Source organism: Danio rerio, chromosome 4 (genome assembly GCF_052040795.2).
Source record: "Danio rerio strain M-AB ecotype USA chromosome 4, GRCz13ab, whole genome shotgun sequence".
In the NCBI taxonomy this organism is placed as follows: domain Eukaryota; kingdom Metazoa; phylum Chordata; class Actinopteri; order Cypriniformes; family Danionidae; genus Danio; species Danio rerio.
The window spans coordinates 57,725,048-57,742,075 of NC_141024.2; the positions used below are offsets into that span (position 1 = coordinate 57,725,048).

Below are 17,028 nucleotides of genomic sequence, written 5' to 3' on the forward strand. Positions count from 1 at the left end.
TTAGATGTGATTTTCATTTACTGAAGCACTTGGTATACAATGGAACATATGTGTGGTTTCTGAAACAAATAAACAATAATCAATACAGATGTTTCACAATAAATATTACTAACTGAACAGCATACAACAAGTATAGAAAGAAAATAATGGCAAAGTAGATAATAAAGGCGCAATTCTCCGAGTGTCCAAAAGAGGGCACCAAGAGCACATGAATTCCGCATGATGGCAGGGTCTTTGTCTGGGCATGTCCAACTTGAATGATCACCGCAGGTAGCCAATTATCGTCGCATAACGCGCACATACGTGATATACTATAAACATACATCAGTAACATACTAAAATGTGTACATATGAACATATAACTACAACTTGTACTTAAACACTTGGTAATTCCCGAGTTTAAGCTGGTAATATAAGCAGTACTGGGCTAACAAGCTGCTACAGGTGGTACGTGAACAACAGCTGATCTTCTGTCAATAATAACTTTATAAATAGTGATCACTTACTTTTAAGACACGCACACTGTAGCACAGTATACCAGTAGTGACTGTTTTGTCTCTTTTTGCTGAGTGAGTTTGATAGCAGGTGTTATCGCCAGCGTTATCTCCCGTGTGCACTGTCGCTCTCAACTAGTTCTTAGCTCAGCCCACCTCGATGATACTGCGTTGCATTGTGCACTGATTGGTTGGTGTCATCCGGGACGTAGACATCAGTGGTCCTTTTGCACAGCCGCCCCCGAATTCAGAACTGAATTCGCTCATCTGACAAAAGATCCATAACATGCATTATTCGTCCTCAGGTAGAGCTGGAAGCTGTATAAGTCGAGCCACAATACGGGTATAAGTCTTGCCCTTAACCTCCACATTAGCAGTCCGCACTCGACCATCTGCACCAGGGAACACTTGTGTGATTCTGCCCACTGGCCAAAGTGCACGAGGGAGTTGAGGATCAACTATCATGACTACATCCCCAATTTCTAATGTCCTCTTCTCGGTTTTCCACTTCTGCCGTGCCTGAAGGTCAGGTAGGTAGTATTTCAGAAAGTGCCTCCAGAAGTGCTCTGCAAGTAGTTGGCTGTGATGCCACCGCCGTCGACTTGAGATTTCTGAGTCCTCATAGATGACTTGGGGAAGTGACACATCTCTGCGACCAATTAAGAAGCAGAACGGGGTAATTGGGTCGAGATCAGCGACATCAGAGGAGGTATATCCTAAAGGCTTAGAGTTGAGGATACCTTCTACCTCAATCAGGACGGTCCTTAACACTTCCTCAGTAACTGTCTGGGCTCCAATTGTCACTTTAAGGGCTGCCTTGATCGAACGGATCTCCCTCTCCCAGCATCCACCAAAGTGAGGGGCACTTGGTGGGTTGTAGGTGAATTTAATTTGCTGAACAACGAGATGGTTCTGTAGCTCACTTTGGAGAGCAGCAAAGGCCTCATTCAGTTCACGTTCTCCTCCCTTAAAATTAGTGCCTTGGTCACACAGTAACTCATGGGGGTTGCCTCTTCTGGCTATGAACCTTCTTAGAGCCATCAAGAATGAGTCAGAGTCAATACTAGAGAGAAGATCAAGATGGACTGCCCTTGTGGTCATACACTTAAAGACTATACCCCACCTCTTCTCATTACGTCGACCAATCTTAATAACGAAGGGGCCAAAACAGTCCATCCCAGTCGAGTAAAAGACAGGACGGAAGTATCTTTGTCTTGTAAGGGGTAAGTCTGCCATCAATGGGACCTCTGGGCGTCCTCTCCACTTCTTACACTCTGTACATTGGTGTTGGTATCGTCGGATGGCTTCACGACCTCTCAGTATCCAGTATGTCCTTCTGATTTCTGCAAACAACCGCTCCGTACCTGGATGATGCAGTCTCTCATCATGATCTCTAATGATTAACAGTGTGACTGGGTGCCGAGGATCAAGGACAACTGGGTGTATAGTATCTGCTTCCAAGACCTCACAATGCCGTAGCCGGCCTCCTACTCTAATAAGTCCAGTAGCAGCATCAAGTTCTGGGGAAAGAGTGAGTAGTCTGCTCTTCGATGATACTGATTTTCCAGACATCAATAGTCTCAGCTCTTCTGGAAAGGACTCGGCTTGTGCTTGACGGAGAACTGCACGTTGAACATCCTTTTGCAGTTCAGCACTGGAGGTGTAGGCCGCCCCATGAAGCTCCTGTCCATAAGCATTCAGGCACTCTGTCAGGGTGTTGAAGTGCTGCAGTTTAGCTGAGGGAGCAGTAGTGGTTACTAAAACAGAGAAGGATGACTGTCTTAGTTCAGAGTTCGGCCCTTCTGCTGCTAAATGCGGCTGTTCTGGCCAGCTCTCAGAAGGGAGCTTAAGGAAAGATGGTCCTTGACTCCACCTGCTGTCTTTAGAGAGGTTTTGGAGAGATTTGCCTCTAGTGATGTCATCGGCCGGGTTGTCTGATGATCGAACATAGCGCCAGACAGCGGATGCTGTCATCTCTTGGATCTCAGCTACTCTTGTCCCCACAAATACCTTGTAACGGCAGGAGCTAGATGTCAACCACATAAGCACAGTGGTAGAGTCAGACCAGAGCGTAGTGGAGTGGATAGGGACTGTAAGCTCAGCGTTCAGGAGTTGGGATAGCTGTGCTCCACTTAAAGCAGCACACAACTCTAGTCTTGGTATAGATTGTTGCTTTCGGGGGGCAACACGGGACCTGGCAGCAAAAAAGGCAACTTCTACTTCACCCTCCTTGTGCTCTATTCGCAGATAGGCCACTGACCCATACGCCTGCTCTGAAGCATCACAGAAGATGTGGATCTCATATTTACAAGATGCGTGATCTACTTCTGACAGAGAGTAGCACCTGGCTAAGGATATCTCCTCTAGTCCACTCAGTTCTTTCTCCCATTCATGCCATAAGGCGAGTAGATAATCTGGCAGGTGTGGGTCGTCCCAGTCTCGTTTCTTGTCCCATAAACGCTGTACTAATATTTTAGCCCGGGTAGTGTATGGGATGATATATCCGAGAGGATCGTATTGACTTGCCAGTACTCTGTATATGTGGCGCATAGTCACTGGCGCAGAGCTCCTAGCTCTGTGTTTGTAGCGCAGTGTATCAGTTTGGCAATGCCACTGCAGTCCAAGCGTGGACTCATGGACATCTTGTTGGTCTTGGCTGAGCCACAGTTCGCAGGTACTAGATCTGGATTCTGGAGGAAGGTGAGTAATCACAGATGGACAATTGCTAGCCCATTGTCGAAGCTCAAATCCTCCACTGGCTAGGAGAGCACAAAGTCCGTCAACAAGGTCTTTAGCCTCTTTAGGAGAATGAAGACTGTGGAGGCAATTGTCGACATAGAATGATTTCTCAATTACCTCTCTAAATCGATCTCCCGGCTGACTGTGATTTATAACGTGAGTCTGCAGGGCATATGAGGCACAGCAGGGACTGCACGTGGTGCCAAAGGGAAGTACCTGCCACTGGTACACATCAGGGGGTAGATCAGGCTTTAAATCTCGCCACAAAAATCGAAGCAAGGGCATGTCACCAGGGAGCAGCCTGACTTGGTGAAACATACCGCGAATGTCGCTACTTATAGCAACAGGGTGCTCTCGGAATCGAAGCAGCACTGCCAACAGTGATGGGCTTAATGTGGGGCCTGGCAGGAGAAAGTCATTAAGGCTGTGGCCTTCAAATTGAAAGGAGCAGTTGTAGACGACTCTATTCTTATTATTGTGCTGCACCATATGGTGGGGGATGTACCAAGACTCTTTAGAGCAATCCGCTTCTCTTGGTTCTAGCTTAGCCACATAGCCTGCTTCCTTCAATCTAGTAATCTCAGCCTGGTAGGCAGATGCTTGCTCTGGGTTTTTTAGCAGCCTCCTCTCAACACTCCTAAGCTGAGGGAGAACGGCTTCCTTGGGCATGTTCAAACGAGGCATACTCTGCATTCGGAGGAGCGGTGTGGCATACCGCATTGTCCCCTGTACTTCTACTCTCACAGTGTTCTCTTGCAACAGACTGATTGCTTCCTTGTCTAGCTTGGATCGTGTCACTATCTTGTTGTTGCGATAGGGTATCACATCCATCTGCCACAATCGCTCAACATGAGCAAACAGGTCTGTGTTAGGTAGTACAGAGGTAAAGAAGCACTGGTGTGTGCTAAGCTCACGACGGACCTCTTGTGTAGGACCTTGAAGAGTCCATCCCAAGCGGGTTTTAACTGCTGCTGGGCCCCCTGGTGGGCCTAGACGTACTGGTTCAACAGGCGTGAGGAGATGTGGGTAATCTGACCCAATCAACAATACAGGCTGCACTTTATCCATCTGTTGCAATGGGAGACCAGCTAGATGTCTATATTTCTTCTGTAAGAAAGCCACTGGATAAGTGTGTTCAGCAAGGCTCAGTCTTTCGGCTGTAAATGCATGCTGAATGTGGTACTTCTTGTGGGGGTAAGACACCGGTGAGACTGTGAAGGAAACTGTTGTCCCATGAAGCACCTGCTGATCCTGTCTTACAGTGCGCAGTATGAGGTCTTCTGGCTGGCCCTGGAGTTTCAGCTGCTGAGCTGCAGCATGAAGTAGAATGGTCCTTTCTGACCCATCATCTAACACAGCAAAAGTCTCCATTGATGCATCTCCATTTGCAATGATTACTTTACTCACTTTCAAGAGCACTCTGCGGCTGCCAACTGAACGATCTGCATATAGGGTGCCCTTTGTGGTATTCACAAGACACGAGTTCTCCTTAGGTTCAGTCTCTTCACTAGTACTGACAACTCTCTCATTTAGATCATGCAATACAAGCAGGTGTTTTCTGTTGCACGTCTTACACAGAGCCTTTAATGTGCATCTGGATGCATGATGATTACGTCCACACCGCCAGCACCTATTATTCTTACGAATCCATGCCTCTTTCTGTTCCTTTGTTAGCTCTTTGAAGTTAAGACACCCATTGAGGAAGTGGCTGGAGTTGTCACAGTAAGGACAGTAGGCGTGTGACTTCTCTCTATACTTAGTAGAACTGGGCTTGGAATCTAACGTAGGTATTCGGCATTCAGTGGGGGCAGTGGGCTTTCCAGCACCTAGTAGAATATTTGTTGATCTCCCTGAAGGCTTGTGTTCATGACGACCTTCTCTCCGCTTGAAAGGTAAGGGTGGGGCATACATGACTGCTTTGGCAGTGTCATCTTGTACTTGGAGCTCGTATTCTAACCAGTCAGCAAAGTGTAGAAGTGTAGGGACTGTGATCCTTAAGGGATGGATATATCTCTTAAAACTGATTTGCAGCTCATGGGGAAGCTTGCTCTGGAGACGAGACACATGTGAGCCACAGTCCAATTCGGCGACTCCCTCTGGCCCCAATTGTTCCAACATACTCACTAATGATCGCACTCGAAGAGCAAAGAGCTTGAAAGATTTAACATCTCCTGACTTAAGGTTGGGACTGTCCAGCACTTCTGTGATACTCTGCAGAACGAGCTTGTGGGGCTGACCATACATCTTAACCAGAGCGTGCATCGTGTCTGTGTAGGGTCTCACAGAATTACAGTAGGAGTCTGCCACCAGGAGAGCCTCTTCAAGCTCCAAATGATCTGTCAGAATCTGATACTTAAAACGTTCACTCGCATCTGCTGGCAGAATATTCTCCAGTGCCATACGTAGTCTGGAAAACTGTCTTGGGTCAGCTGCTGTCAAGCTGGGAATTGTAGGCTTAGGGCCTCGATAAATCTGCTCTTGGGTATGCAGCTTCTCCATCCTAGGCACTAACTCTGGTAGTGAGGCTGGACTGAATTCTCCTTCTGTCTGAAGATAATGGTATCTTGGACCAAGGGGCACATTTTCATAATGTCCTGTTCCTGAAGGCTGGGCTGAATATGTGTGTGTCCTCTGAGAATATACACCATGACCATCAACTACATGTGACATCCTAGAAGTTAAAGTCATATCTCCCATTTGCTCTGTCAGCTGCTCATAATGGGCTGGTTGAGGAGTAGAAACTTCACCACTATGCGCTCTGGAGCTTCTATGACTAATGACTGAGGGTGGCAAGTGAGTGCGGGGAGCTGGTATTGGTGTCTGAATGCTGGGGCTACGCTGCTGGATCTCCTGTCTTAATGTAGCATTCTCCGCCTTGAGCCCTTGAAGCGCTGAAAGGATTTCTGGTAGAATGGAGCTACGGAGCTCGTCATTGTCCCTCTTCATCTGCATGCACATAGACTTTATATCAGAGGTCTGCTGGACTTGAAAGTGTTGCTTATCATACCCTGGCGATTCATATCCAGATGGCTCTGGCCATACATCTTGGAGTATTAGATCATCTGTGTATGAGGGCTGACTCGTCGGAGAAGATGATCGTGATACATTGGCTGACATGGGTGCGACTGCTTCATTGGCGTATTCACTCAGGCGATTAGATACTGGAGCTCTCTTCACAAAGCCTGATCCATGAACTTCATAATCTGCTAGATATGCAGGTTGTCTTATTTGTCGTCTAGGTCTGACAACAGGAGGATATGGCTCAGAATTCGACATCATCTCTCTACTGTGATTCACTCAATCCGGCTCGAAGGACCACTTGAAATGGAGGGGTTCGTGGATGTATTAAATTTGGGTGTGAAACACAATAGGCAGTCGGTCAGAACTGAGTGAGATGGTTACTTAATTGAAGAGAGGCACTCAGGGTATTAGATGTGATTTTCATTTACTAAAGGACTTGGTATACAATGGAACATATGTGTGGTTTCTGAAACAAATAAACAATAAACAATAATCAATACAGATGTTTCACAATAAATATTACTAACTGAACAGCATACAACAAGTATAGAAAGAAAATAATGGCAAAGTAGATAATAAAGGCGCAATTCTCCGAGTGTCCAAAAGAGGGCGCCAAGAGCACATGAATCCCGCATGATGGCAGGGTCTTTGTCTGGGCATGTCCAACTTGAATGATCACCGCAGGTAGCCAATTATCGTCGCATAACGCGCACATACGTGATATACTATAAACATACATCAGTAACATACTAAAATGTGTACATATGAACATATAACTACAACTTGTACTTAAACACTTGGTAATTCCCGAGTTTAAGCTGGTAATATAAGCAGTACTGGGCTAACAAGCTGCTACAGGTGGTACGTGAACAACAGCTGATCTTCTGTCAATAATAACTTTATAAATAGTGATCACTTACTTTTAAGACACGCACACTGTAACACAGTATACCAGTAGTGACTGTTTTGTCTCTTTTTGCTGAGTGAGTTTGATAGCAGGTGTTATCGCCAGCGTTATCTCCCGTGTGCACTGTCGCTCTCAACTAGTTCTTAGCTCAGCCCACCTCGATGATACTGCGTTGCATTGTGCACTGATTGGTTGGTGTCATCCGGGACGTAGACATCAGTGGTCCTTTTGCACACCCAAGTTGGGCGTTTCTGTTACTTATCTCTCTCTCTCAGCAAACTTACATTAGGGTTCATATGGCAGACCTTTTGAAACAAAGTTCCGGCTTTCTACCACTGTAAGTGACCTCTTACTAAGTCTCTGTGGCGCAATCGGTTAGCGCGTTCTGCTGTTAACTGAAAGGTTGGTGGTTCAAGCCCGCCCAGGGACGAATTAGGCATTTTGCTGCCTTGCAACTGCTAACATGTGCACTGGGCATATATCCTGGGCCAAATTCTGTCCAGTGTTACAAGATGAAATCTGGGTTTAGCAGAAGATTGTCACGGGTAGGGAAGGTATTACTGTAAACGGTGTCTAGCTCTTGAAAGAGCTCCTCATCAGCTCAGCTAGTTCAGTAAGTAGAGCATGAGACCCTTAATCTCAGGGTCGTGGGTTCAAGCCCCACGTTGCGTGTTTCTGTTGCCTCTCTCTCTCTCAGCAAACTTTCATTAGGGTTTATATAGCAGACCTTTTGAAACAAAGTTCTGCCTTTCTACCACTGTAAGTGACCTCTTACTAAGTCTCTGTGGCGCAATCTGTTAGCGCGTTTGGCTGTTAACTGAAAGGTTGGAAGTTCAAGCCCCTCCAGGGACGAATTAGGCATTTTGCTGCCTTGCAACTGCTAACACGTGCACTGGGCATATATCCTGGGCCACATTCTGTCCAGTGTTACAAGATGAAATCAGGATTTAGCAGAAGATTTTCACGGGTAGGGAAGGTATTACTGAAAACGGTGTCTAGCTCTTGAAACACCTTTACATCAGCCCGGCTAGCTCAGGCGGAAGAGCATGAGACTCTTAATCTCAGGGTCGAGGGTTCGAGCCCCACGTTGGGCGTTTCTGTTACTTATCTCTCTCTCTCAGCAAACTTACATTAGGGTTAATATCACAGACCTTTTGAAACAAAGTTCCGGCTTTCTACCACTGTAGGTGACCTTTCCCTAAGTCTCTGTGGCGCAATAGGTTAGCGCGTTCTGCTGTTAACTGAAAGGTTTGTGGTTCAAGCCCACCCAGAATCGAATTAGGCATTTTGCTGCCTTGCAACTGCTAACACGTGCACTGGGCATATATCCTGGGCCACATTCTGTCCAGCGTTACAAGATGAAATCAGGATTTAGCAGAAGGTTGTCACGGGTAGGGAAGGTATGACTGAAAACAGTGTCTAGGTCTTGAAAGAGCTATGCATGAGCCTGGCTAGCTCAGTCGGTAGAGCATGAGACTCTTAATGTCAGGGTAGTGGGTTTGAGCCCCACGTTGGGCGTTTCTGTTACTTTTCTCTCTCTCTCTCAGCAAACTTACATTAGCGTTCATATGGCAGACCTTTTGAAACAAAGTTCCGGCTTTCTACCACTGTAGGTGACCTTTCCCTAAGTCTCTGTGGCGCAATCGGTTAGCGCGTTCGGCTGTTAACTGAAAGGTTGGTGGTTCAAGCCCACCCAGGGAAGAACTAGGCATTTTGCTGCCTTGCAACTGCTAACACGTGCACTGGGCATATATCCAGGGCCACATTCTGTCCAGCGTTACAAGATGAAATCAGGATTTAGCAGAACATTGTCATGGGTAGGGAAGGTATTACTGTAAACGGTTTCTAGCTCCTAAAAGAGCTTCTCATCAGCCCCGCTAGCTCAGTCGATAGAGCATGAGACTCTTAATCTCAGGGTCGTGGGTTAGAGCCCCACATTGGGCGTTTCTGTTACCTCTCTTTCTCTCAGCAAACTATCATTAGGGTTCATGTAGCAGACCTTTTGAGACAAAGTTCCGCGTTTCTACCACTGTAGGTGATCTTTCACTAAGTCTCTGTGGCGCAATCGGTTAGCGTATTCAGCTGTTAACTGAAAGCTTGGTGGTTGAAGCCCAGCCATGGACGAATTAGGCATTTTGCTGCCTTGCAACTGCTAACACGTGCACTGGACATAGATCCTGGGCCACATTCTGTCCAGCGTTACAAGATGAAATCAGGATTTAGCAGAAGATTGTCATGGGTAGGGAAGGTATTACTGTAAATGGTGTCTAGCTCTTGAAAAGGCTTCTCGTCAGTTCGGCTAGCTCAGTCGGTAGGGCATGAGACTCTTCATCTCAGGGTCGTGAGTTAGAGCCCCACGTTGGGCGTTTCTGTTACCTCTCTGTCTCTCTCTCTCAGCAAACTTACATTAGGGTTCATATAGCTGACCTTTTGAGACAAACTTCTGACTTTCTACCACTGTAGGTGACCTTTCACTAAGTCTCTGTGGTGCAATCGGTTAGCGCGTTCGGCTGTTAACTGAAATGTTGGTGGTTCAAGCCCACCCAGGTACGAATTAGGCATTTTGCTGCCTTGCAACTGCTAACACGTGCACTGGACATAGATCCTGGGCCACATTCTGTCCAGCGTTACAAGATGAAATCAGGATTTAGCAGTAGATTGTCATGAGTAAGGAAGGTATTACTGTAAATGGTGTCTAGCTCTTGAAAAGGCTTCTCGTCAGTTCGGCTAGCTCAGTGGATAGGGCATGAGACTCTTAATCTCATGGTCGTGGGTTAGAGCCCCACGTTGGGCGTTTCTGTTACCTCTCTGTCTCTCTCTCTCAGCAAACTTACATTAGGCTTCATATAGCAGACCTTTTGAGACAAAGTTCTGACTTTCTACCACTGTAGGTGACCTTTCACTAAGTCTCTGTGGTGCAATCGGTTAGCGCGTTCGGCTGTTAACTGAAAGGTTGGTGGATGAAGCCCACCCAGGGACAAACTAGGCATTTTGCTGCCTTGCAACTGCTAAACCGTGCACTGGGCATATATCCTGGGCCACATTCTGTCCAGCGTTACCAGATGAAATCAGGATTTAGCAGAAGATTGTCACGGGTAGGGAAGGTATTACTGTAAACAGTGTCTAGCTCTTGAAAGTACTTCTCATCAGCCTAGCTGGCTCAGTCGGTAGAGCATGAGACTCTCAATCTCAGGGTTGTGGGTTAGAGCCCCATGTTGGGTGTTTCTGTTACTTTTCTCTCTCTCTCTCAGCAAACTTACATTATGCTTTGTATAGCAGACTTTGAGACAGAGTTCTGCGTTTCGACCACTGTAGGTGACCTTTCACTAAGTTTCTGTGGCGCAATCGGTTAGCGTGTTCGGCTGTTAACTGAAAGCTTGGTGGTTGAAGCCCAGCCAGGGACGAATTAGGCATTTTGCTGCCTTGCAACTGCTAACACGTGCACTGGACATAGATCCTGGGCCACATTCTGTCCAGCGTTACAAGATGAAATCAGGATTTAGCAGAACATTGTCACGGGTAGGGAAGGTATTACTGTAAACGGTGTTTATATCTTAAAAGAGCTTCTCATCAGCCCGGCTAGCTCAGTTGGTAGAGCCTGAGACTCTTAATCTCAGGGTCGTGGGTTCGAGCCCCACGTTGGGCGTTCCTGTTACTTTTCTCTCTCTCTCCCAGCAAACTTACAAAAGGGTTCATATAGCAGACCTTTTGGGACAAGGTTACACGTTTCTACCACTGTAGGTGACGTTTCACTAAGTCTCTGTGGCGCAATCGGTTAGCGCGTTCGGCAGTTAATTGAAAGGTTGGTGGTTCAAGCCCACCCAGGGACGAAATAAGCATTTTGCTGCCTTGCAACTGCTAACACGTGCACTGGACATAGATCCTGGGCCACATTCTGTCCAGCGTTACAAGATGAAATCAGGATTTAGCAGAAGATTGTCATGAGTAGGGAAGGTATTACTGTAAATGGTGTTTAGCTCTTGAAAAGGCTTCTCGTCAGTTTGGCTAGCTCAGTCGGTAGGGCATGAGACTCTTAATCTCATGGTCGTGGGTTAGAGCCCCACGTTGGGCGTTACTGCTACCTCTCTGTCTCTCTTTCTCAGCAAACTTACATTAGGCTTCATATAGCAGACCTTTTGAGACAAAGTTCTGACTTTCTACCACTGTAGGTGACCTTTCATTAAGTCTCTGTGGTGCAATCGGTTAGCGCGTTTGGCTGTTAACTGAAAGGTTGGTGGATGAAGCCCACCCAGGGATGAACTAGGCATTTTGCTGCCTTGCAACTGCTAAACCGTGCACTGGGCATATATCCTGGGCCACATTCTGTCCAGCGTTACCAGATGAAATCAGGATTTAGCAGAAGATTGTCACGGGTAGGGAAGTTATTACTGTAAACAGTGTCTAGCTCTTGAAAGTACTTCTCATCAGCCTAGCTGGCTCAGTCGGTAGAGCATGAGAATCTCAGGGTTGTGGGTTAGAGCCCCATGTTGGGTGTTTCTGTTACTTTTCTCTCTCTCTCTCAGCAAACTTACATTATGCTTTGTATAGTAGACTTTGAGACAGAGTTCTGCGTTTCGACCACTGTAGGTGACCTTTCACTAAGTTTCTGTGGCGCGAACATGCAAACGGCTTCTCTCCAGTGTGAATCCTCATGTGGATGTAAAGGTCTCGTTTTTTACCTAAACTCTTTCCTCACTGTTCGCAGGTGTAAGGTTTCTCCCTAGTGTGAACTCTCATGTGAGCAATCAGGTGCTGCTTTTTACTGAAACTCTTTTTACACTGTTTACAGCTGAAAGACTTCTCTCCAGTATGAGTTCTCATGTGTTCTGCAAGGTTTCCAGCATGATAAAAGCTTTTTCCACACTTTTGGCATGTGTACGGCCTCTCTCCAGTGTGAATTCTCATGTGGGTTTTAAAGTTTTGTATTTGACTAAAACTCTTTCCACACTGTTCGCAGGTGTAAGGTTTCTTCCCTGTGTGAACCCTCATGTGAACATCAAGGTTTGGCCTTTGACAGAAACTCTTTCCGCACTGATTACAGCTGAAAGGCTTCTCTCCAATGTGAATTCTCATGTGTGCTGCAAAGTTTCCAGCATGATAAAAGCTTTTTCCACACTCTTGGCATGTGAACTTCCCCTCTCCAGTGTGAATTCTCATGTGGGCTTTAAAGCTTTGTTTTTGACCAAAACTCTTTTCACACTGTTCGCAGATGTAAGGTTGCTCCCTAGTGTGAACTCTCATGCGAACATCAAGCTTTGACTTCTGACTGAAACTCTTTCTACACTGTTTACAGCTGAAATTACACCCAGATTTGGATTTCCGAGGTCTTCCGTGTGATGAAGTCTTTTTAGTCAGTGTGGGTTTTTCATCAGTCATTATTTCTTGGGGTTTCTCAAACTGCTGTTTCTCATCTATATCATTATGTCCATGAGTCTTTTCTTTCAGCACCATCAGATCTAAAAAAAAAAAAAAAAAGAGTTAACTTAGTATGAAGGCTCAAACCGATAAGCAAGAAATGGATGTTTCACCCACAAATGAAAATGACCTTACCATTTACTCTCCGTCATGTAGTTTTAGAAATTTCCTTTATTGTGGAACACAGTAAGCCAGTAGGTTTGTTTCTTTTTTTAATATCTTCTTTTGTGTTCAACAGGATTAAGAAACTCATAAAGGTTTAAAACCACACAAAGAAGAGTAAATGGTGAGGCTATTTTCATTTCTACATCAACTATTCCTTTAAAAGGTTTCTACAATTACCCATTTTTTACAAGATGTAAAAAAAGTCTTTGGTGTTCCCAGAATGTGTCTGAGGTTTCAGCTCAAAATCAGATCATATATCTTGTAGAATATTTAATTTAGGGGTCAGAGGAAAACCAAGCTCTTTTTGTGCCTGTGGCTTTAAATGGAAATACATGTTTAAAGTTACTGAAGTTTGTCCTGCGCGCTTGCATTTTTTTTGAAGTTACATCTTTGGTTTGGTGCGTTAATCTTATCGTTGCTATTATTCAAAAGAAGGTAATGATTCGCACTCAATTGCTTCGTACTGTTTTTATTTTTACTTTTTTTTTACATTGTACTATTGTATACTATTGTATTAACAATGATGAAAGATTACCAACACAATATATACTAGGCCTCACAAAAATTATTTTAACCAAGAATTATTTTCTATTTGAGAAAGACTTTTATCTGCAAGTCCAAGCTACTGCCATGGGCACCTCATTGGCACCAAGTTATACAAACTTATTTATGGGCAAATTCGAACACGACTACATTTACAATGATAATCCATTTCATTCAAACATCAAAGTTTGGATACGATATATAGACGATTGTTTCATGATATGGTCGGGCACAGAACAAGAATTAGATTCATTCACGACATTTATAAATTCAAAAATTCCTTCTATTAAATTCACAATAGAAAAAAGTATAGACTCGATACATTTTTTGGATGTAAAAGTGAGTAAAGTAAATGAGATACTACAAACAACAATATATCGAAAACCAACGGATAAAAACAGTTTTATCTATGGACAGTTACCATCCGGTTCATATAAAAACAGAGCTTACCAGTGAGTCAGTTCCATAGAATGAAACGTAATTGTAGTACTGCAGAAGAGTTTGATAAACAGAAAAACATATTATTTCAAAGATTTCGCTCGAGAGGAAATCCACAAAAGTGGTTAAATGATGCGTTAGGTAAGGTAAATAAATTGCATCGACAAGGTATTTTAAAAACAGTAACACCGACTAAGAAATCAAAAGAGTTTTCAGTAAATTGCACCTTAACATACAACGAACACCGTAATTTTATTAAATCAACGATCCATAAACATTGGCATATATTATCCTCTGACCGTAAAGTCAGATGGATGAACAGAGAAGTAGAAGGTTTCCGGAACTATATCATTAATATTGTTCAAGATTTTTAAAATTATTATTTTTTATTACTTTTATAATTTATTATGATTACAAAGTTGGGTGACGGCGTGGCGCAGTAAGAAGGGCTCTCAACTCGAGGCAAAAAGGTCACTGGTTCGAGCCTCGGCTGGGTCAGTTGGAATTTCTTTATGGAGTTTGCATGTTCATGCTCACATGCATTTTAGGTGAATTAGGTAAGCTAAATTTTCTGTTGTTGTAAATGAGAACAGGTTGCAGCTGGAAGGGCATCCGCTGTGTAAAACATATGCTGGATGAATTGGCGGTTCATTCCGCTGTGGTGACCCCAAATTAATAATGGAGCTTAGCCAAAAAGAAAATTAATGAATGATTATAAAGTTTTATAACTATTCAAGATTTTTTAAATCAAACTTTGATGCATCACTCACTTTTGTTTATATCTCAGACAGTTCTACCTATTAAAGTTAAATATCAATGACAACAGAACATGGGTTACTCTACAATTATATTTTTTATTCTGGCAAGAATAATAGCAAAAGAAACTTTTAATTATTTTGCCCACTCAACAATTGACACATTATTGTCTGGCTAGTTTCTGTCCTCTACTTATGAGCTGAAAAGGCAATAATGGTCCAACAATCCTGTCCATCATCACCAATAAAGCCTAGAAATTGGGCATCAGTATACTGTAAGCCGACAGGTTCATATATTCTTTTCCAGTTATCAAAGACTTAATTTGTTACTTCATTTTTGTTACATTGTTTTATCTTCAAAAATATACATCAGTGTAAAACCTACAAATGGTGGAAAAACATATTCTGTAATATTAAAACCACCTGGGTCTCCACTTTTGCCATGGCCTCTTTTTTGTTGTAACAAACTTTACAACAAAAACCAGTACAAAAACCAGGTTTTTCCAAACTTTTTAACAAAACACTTCCTTTCCACAGCTGTTACTATTTCTATCCAAGAATTATTGGCCAGGTTATCTCAATGGTGATCACGCATGGTCGGATCGTTAAGATGTCTGTACAGTCGTACTGTTTCAGACAAAATCCCTTCAAAGTGACTCATATTCAACTCAAATCAAACATGGCGCCGCATGAACTCTTCACCCAAAATCATGTCGCGCGCTTCCAAAGTGAACCTCCGCAAACATGGCAATGACGTCACATATACCGCAAGCACTGAGCTATTGCATGCTGGTCTTATTTGTAGTTTTAATACCGCAAATTACATTAAGACTAGTGAAATAAAGAACTACACCACCAAGCAACAACAAAAAATTATTTAAATGAGCATTAGGAGTAGCGTTACATGTACATCGGAAAATAAGACCTGTGCAAACATCTTTAAGACCTAGAACAGCAAATTTAAGGCTTTTTAAGGCCTAAAATTTTGATGTTTATATTTTAGACCTTTTAAGACCCCACGGAAACCCTGTGTAAGCCAGATGGCACAGCAGAGTGCAGGTTTCATCCACTTATTTCTGCGCTTTTTGGATATGCACATAAAAACGGTTGATGGAAACTCTATAATGCGCATATTATTGGAAAATGTGTGTGAATGGACAAAACAGCAGGCTAAGCACATTGTAAAACATCTAAAGTGTTGATTTGGTCATTTTAAACCGCCTCAACCATTTCAGTATTGTTATTATATTAATATTTTAATGACCTCCAAAATTGTCAAGAGTGTCTGCACTCCGTGTCTCGCGACTTCAAACACCAGTGCGCATTCACTGCATGTCAGGATTGCCTTCTGAGGCGCAAGTCATTTATTAAATAAAGATAATATATTCCTGCAGCTGCTCCCACCGATGCATAATCTGTTTTTATGTTGGCTTGAGAAAGCCAACATACTGTAATGCTACTTAAACTTATTCTTATTATTATTATTCCGGCTTCTGACCAACAAAAAGCAATCGCTTCTCCTCCCAGGGCTTAGATGCTACAAGCCCCAAATTTGGTCAAAAGCTGTCTATTACTCATGAGATGGTTGCTGTATGTCCTCATGCCGATAAGATTTGTAGTTTTTGAATAAAATTTTTTTTTTATAAAAAAATTGTATCGAGTATTTGGGGCATAAAAAAAGTATACAATCCTCAAATTTGGCCAAGAGATGTGTTTGAAATTACAGATAATTATCATATTTATTTGGTGTAATTATAAATAACAGTTTTCCTATAAATATTTTTTTTTATATTAAATTTGTAAAATTCAAACAAAAAGCGTGTCAAAGTGTCCACGAGATGGCGCCAGAGCCCTTTTGGAATTGAATTTACAGCCCCTTTAAGAGGCACTTTCCCTTTAAGAGGCGGAGATATCCGGGCTGACTGTTTTGGCTCTACAGACAGAAATTTCGGGCTCATTTCAGATGTGCTTGTTACAACATTTGAAGCTGTTTACATTAAAATTTCTCAGCGAAAGTACACAAATACAAGTGATACAACACTATTTAGTGTTCCTTTAAGAGGCAGAGAGATCCGTGGTCAAAATCGAGGTAAGATTGAACTTAATTCTGGTCATCAGTCATTCATATTATGCTCGCGGTGAATTCCATAAAGCGTAATAAAACTGATCTGGATGCAGAATCATCCGCGTCGGAATCGACCCGCATGCATTTCTGTCTGCTACCCTGTGAGTTTTAAAATGCATGCCTCTGATGTTGGCAGAAACATAACTTTACTTCAGATATTTCTTTTAAAACAGAATATTCTGTGCCGTGAAAAGCCTTCTCCTCTACTTGTGATAATGAAAATGAAAGCCATGCGAACATTCACGTATATTATACAATAAACATATTTAATATAAAATCATTTTAACTTTATTTTTAATCTGTATTTTAACCCTCTAAAAACAGCTATGTCCTTGCCACAAAACTAATAATCCATCTTCAAAACCTACAATTTCTTTCCATTCGGTCCGGTCGGACCTGAACGTCTTTATACCGTTGTAATCACGT

The 17,028-nt window shown here is 43.3% G+C and overlaps 1 protein-coding gene and 2 non-coding genes across 4 annotated transcripts; 2 read left to right on the forward strand and 1 right to left on the reverse strand.

Moving 5' to 3' along the window:
- LOC108183517 (uncharacterized) lies at positions 1-7,299 on the reverse strand. Of its 2 annotated transcripts, XR_015483928.2 has the most exons (3): positions 7,175-7,299; positions 507-6,720; positions 1-59 (listed from the first exon to the last, which is right to left on the reverse strand). XR_015483928.2 is itself a non-coding variant. In XM_087249666.2 (2 exons), exon 2 carries the CDS (start codon positions 6,510-6,512, stop codon positions 786-788), a length of 5,727 nt encoding a protein of 1,908 aa, XP_087105792.2. In that variant the 5' UTR covers positions 6,513-6,720; positions 7,175-7,299; the 3' UTR covers positions 1-785. The 2 variants fall into 2 exon arrangements, 1 of the variants encoding a protein (XP_087105792.2); XM_087249666.2 differs by having other exon boundaries at positions 1-6,720.
- Positions 7,300-10,310: 3,011 nt separating this feature from the next.
- On the forward strand, positions 10,311-10,383 carry trnae-cuc (transfer RNA glutamic acid (anticodon CUC)). Its single transcript has one exon. It is a non-coding gene; the product is annotated as a tRNA-Glu (tRNA).
- A 351-nt stretch (positions 10,384-10,734) lies between these two features.
- On the forward strand, positions 10,735-10,807 carry trnak-cuu (transfer RNA lysine (anticodon CUU)). The gene has a single exon. It is a non-coding gene; the product is annotated as a tRNA-Lys (tRNA).
- Positions 10,808-17,028: the final 6,221 nt, after the last annotated feature.